Source organism: Antechinus flavipes, chromosome 2 (genome assembly GCF_016432865.1).
Source record: "Antechinus flavipes isolate AdamAnt ecotype Samford, QLD, Australia chromosome 2, AdamAnt_v2, whole genome shotgun sequence".
Classification (NCBI taxonomy): Eukaryota; Metazoa; Chordata; class Mammalia; order Dasyuromorphia; family Dasyuridae; genus Antechinus; species Antechinus flavipes.
The window spans coordinates 684,270,484-684,286,012 of NC_067399.1; the positions used below are offsets into that span (position 1 = coordinate 684,270,484).

The following is a 15,529-nucleotide window of genomic DNA, read 5'->3' on the forward strand; positions in this document are numbered from 1 at the left end:
CTTTCCTCTCTGTGTCCCAAGTTGAAGACTTTCAAGAGACTGTCACGTACCAAGAAGTTTTCATCCCAGTAATGAGACAAAGGAATAGGGTCGGTCTGAAGAGCCAAGAGACGGAACGTTTTCCCAACGAAATACAAGAGCTCTGCTTTAAGAGCGCTGCATCCGATGCATAAGTGCTGCATGCTCTCCAACTGGGCCAAAGTTCTGTGGGCCACCGTTCGTTTCAGGTAGAACCAGTCCTGGAAGAACCCCAGAGTTGTGAGATGAAACCAGAGTGAGTTCCTACTGCACTCTAAAACTCAGGGACACAGACTGCAAGTGACCTTTAGAACAAAGCAGGAAATCATCTTAACAAATATAGAAAGAACCCCAAAGGAACATGTCATATCTGCCTCAGTTTTTCCTTCCTTGAACTTCACAGCTTTCATTTTGAAGGTCCTTGCTATTATGTGGTCAGGTTTGGTCTTGGGGATGTAATGGGGCAGGGGAAGGGTGGAAAAAACTGTATAAGTCAAATAAAAACTCTTGACTTGGCTTGAGGAAGGGATGGTACCCATGAGAAATGGGCCGCTATGACAGCAAAAGTCCAAGGGCAGGCAAAGACAGGGTGAATGGGGCAGGGAAGTCAGAGGCTTTTCCGTTTGCAGGAAAATCCCTGGCACATTCCCAGATCCCTTCCTAAGATCATCAGCAGAGCTATTTTGGTCATGCCTTGTAAAGGAGAAAAAATGCCTCAAACAGAAAAGGAAGTTTTTTCCCTTTTAACTTTTGTCCCCAAATTGGAGAGGAAATCTACCTACTTAATGGAACTCTCCTTCAGTAAATAGTTTTCAGCTTTATTAGGTGATGAACATGAAAGTCATTACTAAAATTAAGTCATTCCTTGGTGCTGGACTTGGTGCTGGAAAGAATCCCTAAGAGCAGCTCATCCGACTCTCGAAGGCTTTAAGGACCTTGGAGAGCAGCTTACCATGTTTCCCAAGCAGGAAGGACCTTGGAGAGCAGCTCACCAGGCTTCCCAAGCAGGAAGGACCTTGGAGAGCAGCTCACCAGGCTCAAGGCTGGAAGGATCTTGTTATGACGGGCCACAAAACTAGAAATTTAAAAAATGAGCTGCCATGTCTAATCCCTCCTTCCACGCTGATTCCTATGTCAATAGAGCTCAAGTTCTTGATCTCACTGGGGGAAATCCTGGCTGACAAAGAGTGTCTATCCCAGAAAAGGAGAGTTCCAGAGAAGCTGGGCAATGGAAAACATCTCCCCCAAACTCCAGGCTTGTTAGGGGCACCACAGAGCACAAAGCCCTGAGCCTGGAGTCATAAAGACCTGAAGTTGATCCCTCTAACTCCAGACTCTTCCTTGATGGGTGACCCTGGGCAAGCTTCACCTTTCTATCTCATTTCTTCATGTAAAATGGGGATAATAATGGCACCCCCTTTCAGGCTAACAGGATTTTTGGCAGAGGGCTCCTAAGTTTCTGTGCTAATTACCCATTCCAGCTTGGTGAAGTCGTTGGTATCCAACAAGTAGTCGGCCAGGATTTTTTCCCACGTCCCTTTTTTCATTTCTTCTTGCAGAGCTTTCTCCAGATTATACTGCATTATCTCCACTGAGATTTCGGCCAGCTTTAACTTGAGGTGGGCGAGCTTCCTCATCAGAGGAATGCTGATGTTCTGGGTCTGCAAAGGCAACATGGCACCCAGATGTTCTGTGTCTACAGGCCCATCATCCAGTGCTTCATTGTCACCGGCACTAGTCCAGCCTTAAGCCCTCCCACCCTCCCTATTGGGACAGCAGACCTTATTAATCCATTCCATGCATTAGCCCACTAATAAACACACCCTGTGTCCCTGTGCCAGAGCTTAGGACAAAAAGGAGACAATTCCAGCCCTCAAATGGGGAGACCTGCCTATGGGAACACCCCCTCACACCCATGGAGCATGGGCCTGGGGCGCCTTGAGGAAGGTAAGGCTTCTGAGAGGCAAGAGTGATGAGGGTGGGCATTCCAAGCAGGAAGCACAACCAAGGGGAAGGTCAAGAGAATGCAGACAGAACAGCCCGGCTTTCAAAATAGGGAATGGCAAATGGGACAGGCCTGAAGAGGGCCCTGGGCCCAGTGTGGAGGGTATAGCGTTAAGGGCAATCCTTGCAGCCACAGGAGCTGCTGATGCTACTGGGTGGTCACATCTGTGCCCAGTGGGGGAAGCCCTGAGCTAGAGTGGGAAGGCTATGGAGGCAAGCATCCTCCAGCCACGAGGCTTCCGTCCATGCTATCCCTCGCTTGCAAAATCCTCTGTCCTGTTTGCTGCTCAGTTCTGACTCCTCCTATAAAACCCAGTTCAAATGCCCCCTTGCTCCTGCAGGAAGCCTGAATGACTTTCTGATCACCATCCTCTCTCTGCTGGACCCTCTCTCTGTTCTCTGACTCACTGGAGTGGGAAGAACTTGAAAAAATAAAATACCTTTGGCTTAAGGCCTTTCTGGTATTAGAAACTAGTGGGGAGTAGAAAGAAAAAAAAAGCTAAATGGAGTCAGTAGGCAGAGACAGTGGGAGGAGGTCAAATCTGAAAGGTCTAGCCTTGCCTTGCAGTGCTCAGTGCTGCAGGGAATTCTGGGCTTGACATGACCCTGCCTGAGAAATGGAGCTGCTGCAATGACCTTTGGAGCAGCAAGAAATTGAAAAAAGAGGGGCAGCCTGATTTACTGGAAGCAGCAGAGCAAGAGAGGTCTTCTGCAGAGGGCAGAAGCCCTATACTTCTTGGGGACTCTGAATAATGCCCTGATATCTAGGGGAGCAAGGGTTCCTCATTCAAGAGCTCTCACTTGGCTACCTTCCTTTTTCACCTAGTCTTCCTGATGTCACCACCAGACTCTTCCCTCTCCAATCCAAGGTATTCCTGCAGCATGGATCTGGCCATGGTATCCTCCACTCAAGAAGCTTCACAGGCTTCCATGACTTCTCAGATACCCTCCAATGCCCCCTCCTCTAGTGGGCAGTGAGAACCCTTCACAAGCTTTCTCCAGTCTCCCTTTCCGGGCAATCATCCATTGCTTCTCACACATTCTCTGCTCTAGGAAAACTGGAAATTCCATCTCGGCCTCCATGTTTTTGCTCAGAAAACCCTTAATCCCTGAACACACTCCTTTCTGATCTTTCTTTGGTAATCCTTAGCTTCATTCAAGACTCGATCTCCCTCAGGGGTCTGTGACTCTCCCTAAACTTTTGGTTGCCTTCCCCATTCTCCTGGATTCATTTTGTACATATCATCTTACCTTCTAATAAGGGAGATATCCCTGTCTATATATCACTCAAGCACATTATAAGCTGCTATAGGGCAGGTACCTTCTCACTAGTTTTGTGTATTCAGCACGTAGGACAGGGCTTAGCTCTTGGTTAGTACTTAATTAATGCTTGTGGATTAATTGACTTAAGAGATGATTAAGTGATCACCTTATCACTAGGTCAGAGCCGGGGAGCAAGAGAGTGAGAAAATCCCCCAAAGTGTATCTGGGCCTCCTCTGTTGGAAGATTTACAGCGAGAAGTTCTCACCATACCTCACTGGCCATCACAGATGTGCATTTGCATCTTAGCTACCTATCAGACTGTGAGCAAGCAGGAAATCTTTCCCACTACTGAGCTGAGAACTTCCAAAATGGTGGGTGCTTGTGCAGTGCTGCTTCAGCCTCACTGACTGTTTCTGATGGCAGCAACTCCAAGGCTCCATCTTGGTAGAGGATGGCCATTGTCTTCCCTGAGATTCTGATTTTTGTCATGGACCCTTGTCCAGGAATACACAAGAAGTCAAGAGCAAAAACTGGGATTTGAACCTGAATCCTCTGACAGCTCTTTGACTATCCTTTTCTTTCTTGTACATTTCTCCTCAAAGGAATGGGAGCCCCATGGCAGACATTTAGCCAATAATGAGGAGAAGCAATCTGCTAAGGGAAAAGATCCTCTCTGGGTGTGTACCTGTTAAAGAGCCTTAGAAAAATGAGCACTTACCTCACTAAGGGGCAGCAGAGACTGAATGTTATAATATATTTCTTCCAGATACATAATAGCTTTCTGGGTCAAGTTATAGGCTTCTAAATAATAGCAAATCTTTTTTTTTTCATCAGTTTCAGAGCTAGCAAGTACCCTTAAAAAAAAGATAGATAGCATCAACTTTGGAGGCAAACGTATTTACATTGTTCATGAGCCAGGTGACCTACTAAAACTGACACTGACTCATTAAAATGTTTTCTTCTCCAAACTATGTAGTTTTGTAATTATTCTTCAATTTCATCTCAGTTTTTAGTTTGTTGGAATTTTATTGGTCAAAAGTTTCTGATTGTCTTTTAATTTCTTGTTTAATGTTGCAAATTCTTTTTTATTTTTAATATGAACAATTTGGCTTTCCTTTTCTTTTTTTAAGGTGAGCTAGCTTTATTTTATCAGATTTTCATAAAGCTCTTTTAAGTTTTATCAATAAATTTTGTTTCTATTTTAATTTTTGCTTTCAGTTTTTTCTCTCTTCTTTGATGTTCAGAATTTCTACTTGGGTATTTAATTTTTCTTTTAGTCTTAATTGTATGACCAATTCATTGATTTATTCTCTCAACTATTAAGGTTTTCAGAGATAAACATTTTCTTTTATGGACTACTATGAAATTGAAAATTGATACCCCACTTTTTTGCATGTTATTAACTGAGAATGTATTTTATTACTGGAAATCAATATTTATGGAACAAATGAAGACTTGATTGTAGAGACCTCAGGGATAAAAGTTTGTAAGAGTTTAACATCCTATTCTTATTGCCTACAGTTTGACCACAAAGACTCAAAATGTTTATATTTTTGCTCCTAAAGGAAGAGAGAAGTGGAGGAAAGATGAGTGAACTTGGCCATGCGATGTTTGCTGACCATGAGATATTCCAGAGATTGTTAGTGATGTTTCCCATTGCCATGAGTTCTAGAAATACCTTTTCTGAGTCATACCAAATGTAAGCCCACCTTCTATCAGTCAATCTTAGTTTAGTTCACATCATCAACTGTATTAAAGAGTTGCCCTGACTGTTGGAAGGGTTCTTATTTACTAAGGAGTCTTGGATCCCATTTATTAGCACTTGCTAGTCTTAATAAAACTTGTAACTTTATGCCTCAGTTTCTCTTCATTAAAGTTTTTTATTATGACAGTTGTATCCCATATTTTGTCATATTTTTAGATGTCCTTTGCTTTTGTGAAATGTACTATTATTTTTATGATTCATGTTTTTATCTACCAACTCTTTAGGATTAAATTACTATCTTCAACTAGTTTTTAAGTTTTTCATTCAGGGGCTCTTTAATAAATATAGTTACTGCACTGTGGTTAGCAAATTATGTGTCAATATGTTACTATGTGAATGGTCAATTAATTTTTTTCATTTTGGGGTATAAGGTTTTTATGCCTTGACACAGCATCAATATTTTAAAGATGTAAATTCTTAATTGTAGAATTTATAAGATTGCTCAACCATCTCAAGCAGAGGGGAGAGGAGAAAAGAAGGGATAGGATTTGGGATTCAAAATTAAAAAAATTTTTTTTTAAGTTTTTACATGTAAAAAGGAAATAATACGTTATTTTTAAAAAGATATATTTTTTCTGTTTCTATTAATCAATTTCTAAAGATCTATAATCTTTTAATATGGTTAAAGTTCTATTCAAGTTCTTAACTTTTTATTTTTTTTTTTTAAAAAAACGAACGGTTTCCCTGCTTTTCTCTACTACTTGCAGCTAAAGTGCTATAGATAATGGACAAATATCAATATTTAATATTTATGCACCAAACAGCATCACATCTAAATATTTAAAGGAAAAGTGAGTTAAACTGCAGGGAGAACTGTAGTAAAACTATAAAAGTGGAGGACCTTAACATACTTGTCACAAAGCTAGAAAAAATATTTTTTGAAAATAACGAAACCACCTCAGGCCCTTAGCTCATCTTAGTCAGATTTCTTTATAATCCTTGAAGACATTAGAAACTATTTTTTCTTTTCCTATTTATATGTGGACAGCTCATCCCACACATTTCTTCTCAGTCTTTTGACTATTCCATTTCCATGTCAAAGTGCCTACTCAATTCTTTGCATCAGAGATGCTTTGAAATCCTCTCATTTGAAATGCATTCTACCTACTTCCATCCCAGGATTATTCTCAATTTTGCCATGTAGGTTATTCTTGGTTCTAAATTGTTATCTTTTGAAATATCATATATTTGGTAGTGATAATAACTCCTTGGTACTTTGACTTTCTGTCAGTTTATCATATTTTTTTCTTTTTTCTTAGAAATTCAGATTTTGTTGTGACATGCCTGGGTAATTTTGTGGTTTCTTTCAGGAAGTAGCTGATGGATCATATCTATTTTCACAAATAGCCTTCAGGTTCTAAGAGACCTAAGCAATTTTCATTTTTGATACCTTGAAATATTGTATTTCAACTTCTGTTGCTTTTTCTTCTTCCTCTCCTCTATTTCCATTTCTTTTTCCTTTTCCTTCTCCTTCCTCCTCACTGAATTGCTATTTTCTGTTTGATATTATTTGGTTTAGTAACTAAGTTTTATCACCATCTATCCTATGGTATTAACCCTTGTCATGATTTCCTCCATATTTGTTTCTTATTTTATTCTCCCAATTTTGCTTCTTGTTTAATTTCTTTCGAATACTCTTGTACTCTTTGTAGTCTTCTGAGGCTTGAATTGAATTTGTTGTGGAAGTGTCCTCTTCTTCTGGTCTTATTCCTAGAGAGTATCTCAGTCCAAGATATCTCTTTATTGTGTTTAAGTGTTTTCTTCTGTTTCTCATATCTTTAGAATAGGTTTATAACACGGAGCTTTGTGTTTGGGCCAAATTCTATTTCTGTATTCCAATGGTGTTGGGGAAGCCGAGGTTCCGCTCTCTGAAGGAATTGTATGGCCTTAACTCCTACTGTGTTTCAGATGCAGGCTCCTGCTTGGCTGTGGTTCCAGAACCATCTTCTGCTGCTCAGATCCCTTTTCTTGAAAGATTTCTGGGGGCTGTTTTGGGGTGAGGACCAGGATCTTTCCATCTTCCTGATCTGTCTCTATCCACAGCTTTCACAGGATTCTTACACTCTTTCTTCTGTCCTGGACAAGATAGTTTTCTGTTGTTTCTTCCATATTTATCATTCCAGCACACTTAGATTTTTACTAGATTATTTGTGGGGCATCTGGGTCCCTCTTCCCACGACCTTCTCTCCTCAAGCACTCACTCAGTGATCTCAGAGGAGTTGGTATAAGCCACATTGTGCTCACTCAGTAATTAATGAAATGGATGAATGAATGAATGAGGGAAAAATCATTGAGTGTTTCCCCTGTTCCAAGCACTGTCCTAAGTGCTGGGCATGCAGCCAGAAAAGCACAGTCCCTACTCTCAAGGGGTTCAAGAACTACAACTCACACCTCAAGATCCTATGGTCCTTTGGCTATTACAGCAGAGAGGGATACATCATCTTAAGGGTCATTTTTACAGGTAACATTAGACATATTCTGGAAACTGAACCGTTTGAAAGGACCAAAGACTTTGGTGGAAGAGTCACAGGAAGGAAGGAAATAAGCGTCTGTGAAGTGCCTCCTATATCCCAGGCACCACGCTAACTGCTTTTCACAAATATCATTGGATTTGGCAATCCCAGTGACCCTAGCATGGAAGTGTTATTGTGACCCCCTTTGGCAGATGAGGAAACTCAGGGGAACAGAGGTTGAGTCACAGGCTAGGAAGTGTGGAGGCTGGATTCAAACTCAGGCCTTCCCGCCTGCAGAGCCAGAATCCCAGCCTGAGGTCACACAGTGAGTCCGTGGAAGGTCAGAACCCAGCTCTCCCAGCAGTCGCCGAGTGGCACAAGGAGCCTTGGTTTGGGTCCTTCCACGATAGGCCCTGGCAGAGCATTGTGCTTCACGGCCAAAATGCTTTGATTGGATTGCCTCGGCAAAGAGGAGAACTAAAGAACTCACCTGAGTACGTCCCAGATAGCAGAGCATCCTTGTGCTTTTGGATGCCTGGCCGTCCACTTGCCACAGCAGGAGCCACAGAGGGAATGTGCACGGCACCGGGAGGGGACAGAGAAAGGGACCCAGGAGCTCTAGCCGGGAGACTGGCAACCCCAAAGATCAATTTCAACCTAAGAGAATTAGCTCAAAACATGCAAGAGAAGGTTCCCTGGGGGAAGGGGTAGGGTGCCGGGCTTCCTGCACACGAGGTGATTCCACCTCACCTGAGGAAGGAGCATCATTTTGGCCAGAATGAGCATCAAAAGTATGAGAATAGATCAGAGGATATCTGGGGTGGGGTGGGAGTCCCTAAGATGAACAGAAAAGGGGAGAAAGGGGAACAAAGGCAATTAGTGCCAGGCAGCCCTGAGATCTGGGGCGAGTATCCAGGAGCTCTGGGCAATTCCTCAAGAAGGGGGAGACCAGGATGGGGGAGGGAGCCAGCTGAGGGGATGCAGAGGCAGGCAGCAGGGGGAGGGGGCTCCTGGAAGACCCATCAAGGCCCGACTCAGGCCAAGAACAGAAAGACTCCAAGGAGACAGCAGGACTGGAGACCAAGGGGACCAGAAACAGGGATAGCAATGTCCCTGACAGCAGTGAAACTTTGGGGAAAGAAAGTGACGGTGGCTTTGGACCCTTCCAAGAAGGTGACCTTCCTTCCATCACCCCTCAACCCAGGCAGCAGAACTCACCCCTTGATCTTGGCAGATAGGAGGATTAGATCTACACAGTGGTCCTTATAACCACCTTCAAGAAACTTTGTCTCAATTTTTATCAGCCTCTTATTGATAGTCTGCAGCAAGTAGGAAAAGTCCAAAGGATTGTCTCCAGCTGACTCTAAGACAATGTTCAGCTGAACTTGTGTAGCCCTGCATGGGAAGAAACAAAAAGAACCCCCCAAAAACATTTTGGTTCTTCGATATACACAGACTAATTTTTCCTATAACAAAAAAGTTTTGAAACTTTTATGCCAAAAAAAAATCCCCAGAAGACATGCTGTTAATTGTGTCTTTTAAATGGTCAGGTTACAGAATTGATCATTTTTGCTAAAATAACCATATTAAGATGGTTGCTTATTTTCTGAAGATTTATTTATTTATTATTTTCATTCAATGCATTTCTTATTTTCACTAGGATGAAATTATATTCCATATATCCTTCAAAGGATACATTTCTTGTTTTCATTAGAATGAAAAGAATACATTTAAAAAAGGATACTCTTACAAGGCATCATCACTCATTCAAAGACACTGGAAAAAAGCCCCTGACACACTGGAAAGGTAATTGTGATGTCTGCAAATACTCATTTAATTCCACTCCATCTGACAGTTAGTGATTGAGCTCCTACTACGTCCTCAGCTACTTTACTGGGCACTGATAAAAGATCTTGTCCTCAAAGCTCTTACGCTCTACCAGGAGGAAGCAGCAAGTATTAAAGTAAATAAATAGATGGCAGAGAACAAAGTAATTTCCTGAAGGAAAAATCACTGATGGGTGAGGAGATCAGGAAAGATTTCATGGAGATGAAGGAGCTGAGAGGAGTTTTTTTTGGAGGGTGGGGACCAAGATGGGGCAATGTCCAGGTCATTGGATTGGAAATTCAGGTGTGTGATGGCTGCATGATTTTCTAATCCATTAGAAAGGTAAAACAGCCCATCAGCTATTGAAAAAGAGTTGTTCTTTTTTATCTTGTTTTTTACAGCAACGTGGTATAGTTGAAAGTGAGACAAGACAGTTTCTGAAGTTCCTTTGTGTTCTAAATGCAACAAGCCAGAAATCAGCTTTCATTATTAAGTGCTTACTGTGTGCCCAGAACCATGTTAAGTACAGTCGCCAAACCTACAAATACGAAAAAGGTTTTTGAGCTGGATTCAACCAAAAATGTTTAGTAAGTACCTACTCTATATCAGGAACTGCCCAAAGTCCTTGGTAAACAGTCCCTGTCCTCAAAGAACTTACAATCTACTAAAAGGAGATCAGGAGGAGAAAACATGCAAACAAATATGTACAAATAAGCTTTTTGGGGAGACAGTTAAGGCACTACAATTCATGGAGCTTGGGAAAGTTTCCTGGAGAAGATTTTAGCTGATACCAGGGAAGTAAAGAGGCAGAGAAAAAGATCAAGAGAGTTCCAGGCTTGGGAGACAAGATGGAGTGTCCTGCCAGTGAAATGGCCAAGAGGTCAGGAGGACATTCGGGGCAAGGAGTGGAGAGCTGGTGGGATAAGGTCAGGCCTTTGTCGGCTGAACGGAAGATTAGAGTGGGGAACGACTGGAGACACGGACCCCAAGTTATGGCGATAGTCTCGGCGTGAGGGGATGAGGGTGGGGTCAGTGCTACAGAACTGAGAGGTACATAAAGAGATCACCAGGCAACAGCTTGGGTACAGAGGTGAGAGAGGCTAAAGATGGAGGAGGATACTGCAGTTTGGGGATGCAGGGTTGGCAGGAGGTGGTAATGTAGACAGTACTAGGGAAGTTTGGAAGGGGGAAAGATGATGAGTTGTATTCTGGATGTGAAACATTTAAGATGTCTACTAGACACTAATTTGAGATGTCTGAAACCAACTGAAGATATAAAGTTGGAGATCAGGAAAGAAGTTGGAGTAGGAAAGGCTGATTTGAGCATAAAGATGGTAATTAAATCCATGGGAGCTGATGAAATAGAGAAGAGGGCCCAAACCACAAACCTGAGGGACACCAAAGGTTAGAAGAAATGATCTGATAAGAATCCAGCAAGGGAGACAGAGAAGGAGCCATCAGAGAGGTAGGAGAAGAACCAGGAGAGAGAGAGAGGTCCTGAAAACCAGAGAGAAGAGAGCATCGAGGAGAGAATGACCAACAGTATCCAAGGCTGCCCAGAGGCTAAAGAGGAGTGAGAACATTTGGTTGCTAAGAGATCGTGGTTGGGAGATACTGCCACAATGGCAGAATAAAGGCAGGAACTTGTCTGGTCTCCCCCAAACCACCCTAAATTCCTTTAAATAATGCATCTAAACAAATGTTAGAGCATCAGAACACTCAAAAAGATGGAGTAGAACACTTTCCAGCTGAAGACAACTTAGTCCAGTGCATAATGCTGGTAAAGCAGGAACTGGCCTAGGGACCTCTGAATCAGCACCTGTACGGGTGGCTTCCAGACAGCCTAGAGACACCAAAAAGAACTTGGAAAGGTTTACAAATAGGGGCAGAGGGCCTTAGAAAACCAGGGTAGTCGTGGCCAGTGGGGGACAGTTTCCAGAGGCTATAGCTCACAGGAGGTCTCTCTCTTTTTTTTAAATAACTTTTTATTGACAGAACCAATGCCAGGGTAATTTTTTACAACATTATTCCTTGCACTCACTTCTGTTCCGATTTTTCCCCTCCTTCCCTCCACCCCCTCCCCCAGATGGCAAGCAGTCCTATACATGTTAAATAGGTTACAGTATATCCTAGATACAATATATGTGTGCAGAACCGAACAGTTCTCTTGTTGCACAGGGAGAATTGGATTCAGAAGGTATAAATAACCCGGGAAGAAAAACAAAATGCAAGCAGTTTACATTCATTTCCCAGTGTCCTTTCTTTGGGTGTAGCTGCTTCTGTCCATCCTTGATCAACTGAAACTGAATTAGCTCTCTTTATTGAAGAGATCCACTTCCATCAGAATACATCCTCATACAGTATCGTTTTTGAGGTATATAATGATCTCCTGGTTCTGCTCATTTCACTTAGCATCAGTTTATGTAAGTCACAGAAGGTCTCTTTACCAGCACTGAGGAAGGACTCTGTTGCTTTAGCACATTAGATCTTACAGTTACAGGGGGCAGGAATCCTCCTAACAAGTCCAGGACAGAAAAGGGGGCTTGTGGTCAGACTCCTAGAAGGATCTCTGAAAACAAGTGCACAAAAGTCCTGAAGTTTGAGACAGTACATGCTTCACCCTGGAAAAAGAGCTCTACTTTAACAAAGAGTTAAAGGTTTAGTAATATGCTAGGAAAATGAGCAAAAAGAAAAAGTTTCTGACCATGCAAAGTTACTATGGTGACAAGGAAAAGCAAAACACAATCAGAAGAAGGTAACAAAGTCAAAGCTCCTACACCCAAAGCTTCCAAGAAATGTAAAAAATGGTCTCAGGACATGGAAGAGCTCAAAAGGGACTTTGAAGTAAGAGAGATGGAGGAAAAATTAGAAGGAGAATTGGAAGTGTGCAAAAGGAAATACAAAAAGCTAATGAGGAAAAGAATGCCATAAAAAGCAAATGGAAAAGGATTAAACTCACTGGAGAAAATAATTCCTTAAAAATTAAAATTGAGCAAATGGAAGGTGATGGATTTATGAGAAATCAAGACACTATAAAAGAAAACCAAAAAATTTAGGAAAAATGTGAAATATCTCATTGGAAAAACAACTGACTTGGAAAATAAATCCAGGAGAGAGAATTTAAAAATTATTGGTCTATGTGAAAGTCACGATAAAAAAGAGCCTGAACATCACCTTTCAAGAAATTATCAAGGAAAACTTTCCTAATATTCTAGAATCAGAAAAATAGAAGTTGAAAGAATCCACCAATCACCTCCTAAAAGAGATCCCCAAAGGAAAACTCTCAGGAACATTATAGCCAAATTCTGGAATTCTCTGGTCAAAGAGAATATATTGCAAGTTTCCAGAAAGAAACAATTCAAGTATAGTGGTTCCAGTCAGAAAGATACAAGATTTAATAGCTTCGACATTAAAGGATCAGAGAGCTTGGAATATGATATTCCAGAGAGCAATGAAGTTAGGATTACAACCAAGAATCACCTACTCAGTAAAATTGAATATAATCCTTTAGGGGGAAAGGTAGAGAATGAAATAGAAAATTTTCAAACTTTTCATGATGAAAAGACCGGAGCTGAATAAGAAATCTGATTTTTAAAAACAGACTCAGGAGATGCATAAAGAGTTAATCAGAAAAGTGATATCATAAGGTTTAATAAGGTTTATCTGTTTACATTTCTTCATGGGAGGATGACAATTGTAACTCATTAGAACTTTCCCAATACTATGGGAGTTAGAAATACAGCATACAGACAGAGGGCACAGGTATGAATTGAACATGAAGGATAATATCTTAAAAATGAAATTAAGGGGTGTGAGAGGAATATATTGGGGAAAAGGAAAAGAGAAAGGTGGAATTATGAAAATTATCTGCCATAAAAAGAGGCAAGAAAAAGCTTTTTATGATGGAGGTAATACATAGATAGAAATATGGAAATCTATCTTATCCTACAAAAAAGTAGGAGGGGAAGGAGGTGACAGAAGGGAAGGCACTTTGTATTTTGGGGGAGGTAGTGATTAGAAGCAAAAATATTTGGAGGGACAAGGTAAAAGGAATGAGAATAGAATAAACAGGGTAAAATATGGTTAACAACTATAATTATAAAAAGAATTTTGAAGCAAGTTTCTCTGATAAGGTCTTTCTTATCAAACATAGAAGGAACTGAATTAAATTTATTTAAAAAAATAAGAATCATGCATATCTTTCAGTCTACAATACCATTATGAGGCACGAATCCCAAAAGAATATTTTTTTGAAGGAAAAAGATCTATATGTACAAAAATATGTATAGCTGCACTCTTTTCAGAGTAAAAAAATTGGAAATTGAGGGGATGCCCATTAATTGGAGAATGGATAAATAAACTGGGGTATGTGATTATAATGGAACATTATTGTTCTATGGGAAATGATGAGCAGGATGCTCTCAGAAAAATCTGGAGAGTCCTCCATGAACTCAAGCAAAGTGAAATATACTATGTACAAAGTAATAACAATGTTCTGGGATGATCAACTGTAAATGCCTTTGCTATTTTCAGCAGTCCAATGATTCAGGACTACTCTGAAGGACTTATGATGAAAAATCCTATCCATATCCATAGCCAGGAAATGTTAAGTGTCTGAGGCCAGATTTGAACTCATGTTCTCCTGACTTCAGGGCTGGTTTCTATCCACTGCACCACCCAGCTGCCCTCTGTGCCCATCTTTTAAATGTCTCCACTCGATCCTGCCTTTTGCTCCAGCTCCTGTTCAGATCTCTTCTTCCTTTTACCATCTAGCTCCCAGAAATGTCTCTGGTATCTTCACTCATTGTCAAACCTCCCACTCATTTCTCCCCCTCCCAAGTTTTACCTGCCAATGAAAGTGACTGTCCCAGAAGCCTTGCTGTGCTGAATCCCTGGCTATGTGACCCTGGGCAAGTCACTTAATCCCAATTGCCTCAGCAAAAAAAAAAAAAGTGGGCACAGCTCAGGTATGTAGGCAGAAACCCACAGATCAGGAGAGACTGAAGATGAAGGAGGGACCGAGACACAGACAAACCAGGCCCTTCCTGCCACTCTCGACGGGCTGGGGGTAGGGAGGCTGTCCCCACATGGCAGAGAATTCTCTCGGAGATGTCACCTGGCCAGGGTGCTCAGTGCTTTGGGAAGGGCTCTGTAAGGCTGTCAGGAAGCACAAGAGGGAAGTACCGGCAGATTTCCCTCTTATTGTTCAGGTGCATCATTATCCGAGGAAGCTGGCGGGTGAGAAAAGCCTGGCCCTAACCTGAGCGGAGCCTCTCTCACCTGCCCCCAAACTGGCTTTCTGCCCATCAGTTTTAATTTGTCTTTCTTCACATCACTCTCTGGGAAAGTTACCTGGCTTCCAGACACATGGCTAAGAAGTTCAGGATGGACTTCCTGTTGGGTCTGTCTTGGATCAGGGACAGGAAAACATCAATTGTCTTCTGGATAATGTTAGGAATCTGGGGATCAACGTGACAGTTCAGCTCATCTCTGACATGAGGCAGCAAAAGGCTGGAGAGAAGACATTCAGCTCCACAAAAAGTAGGTCTGAGAGTTAGCGGGGCAGGGGATGAGGGAGCAAGGGAGGATGACTGGGGGATGAAGGAGCCGGCATCTGCAACTATGGGGATGAGAGAGCCGGCATCAGCAGCTATCTGCCCCAGTGGTTGGTGGTCGAGGGGCTAGGGGAGTTTTGGGAGATTTCTTACCACAGGTTCCCTTCCTCCTTCTTGTGTTAAGAGCGTATCGATGAGTACTACTGTGGAGTGGTACCAGAATTCTTCATTTCCCTTCAGCTTCTGAGCCCTCTCAATCATTTTCTTGGCCTGTTCATATTTTAATTCTTTCTTTGCCAGTTCAGCTAGAAGATATAGACACTTTGCCTCTGCACACTCATCCCCAAGTTCCTGAAAAAGAATGAAGCTCAGGAACCAGGCACATACGGGGCAGAGGCCGCCCTCTCCCTCCCTCTGTCTCTATCTGTCTGTCTGATTTCAGTTGCTGAAAACCTGCCCTGGGTGGGAGCTTCTCATGGCCTCTCCTTGCTTGATCAAAAAAATTCTATGATGTGTTGCATGAGATGGGAACCTCTGGAGCTCCTCTGCCTTTCACAGGGAAGGGCCTGGATGCTCCAGGGTTCCGGGAATTCTTGAGTGAGCATCCAGGTTTCCAGTCAGGAGCTGCTATCTAAGTGGATGC

At 42.1% G+C, this 15,529-nt stretch overlaps 1 protein-coding gene across 1 annotated transcript in view; it reads right to left on the reverse strand.

Moving 5' to 3' along the window:
• The window catches only part of CFAP46 (cilia and flagella associated protein 46), a 123,098-nt gene that overhangs the window by 32,038 nt on the left and 75,531 nt on the right, over nucleotides 1-15,529 (reverse strand). The window contains exons 37-42 of the mRNA XM_051973884.1: nucleotides 15,040-15,237; nucleotides 14,684-14,790; nucleotides 8,723-8,899; nucleotides 4,005-4,140; nucleotides 1,491-1,679; nucleotides 51-239 (exon numbers count right to left, since the gene is read on the reverse strand). Of these exons, the coding sequence (XP_051829844.1) occupies nucleotides 51-239; nucleotides 1,491-1,679; nucleotides 4,005-4,140; nucleotides 8,723-8,899; nucleotides 14,684-14,790; nucleotides 15,040-15,237 (996 nt within the window). The remainder of the gene's footprint in view (nucleotides 1-50; nucleotides 240-1,490; nucleotides 1,680-4,004; nucleotides 4,141-8,722; nucleotides 8,900-14,683; nucleotides 14,791-15,039; nucleotides 15,238-15,529) is intronic.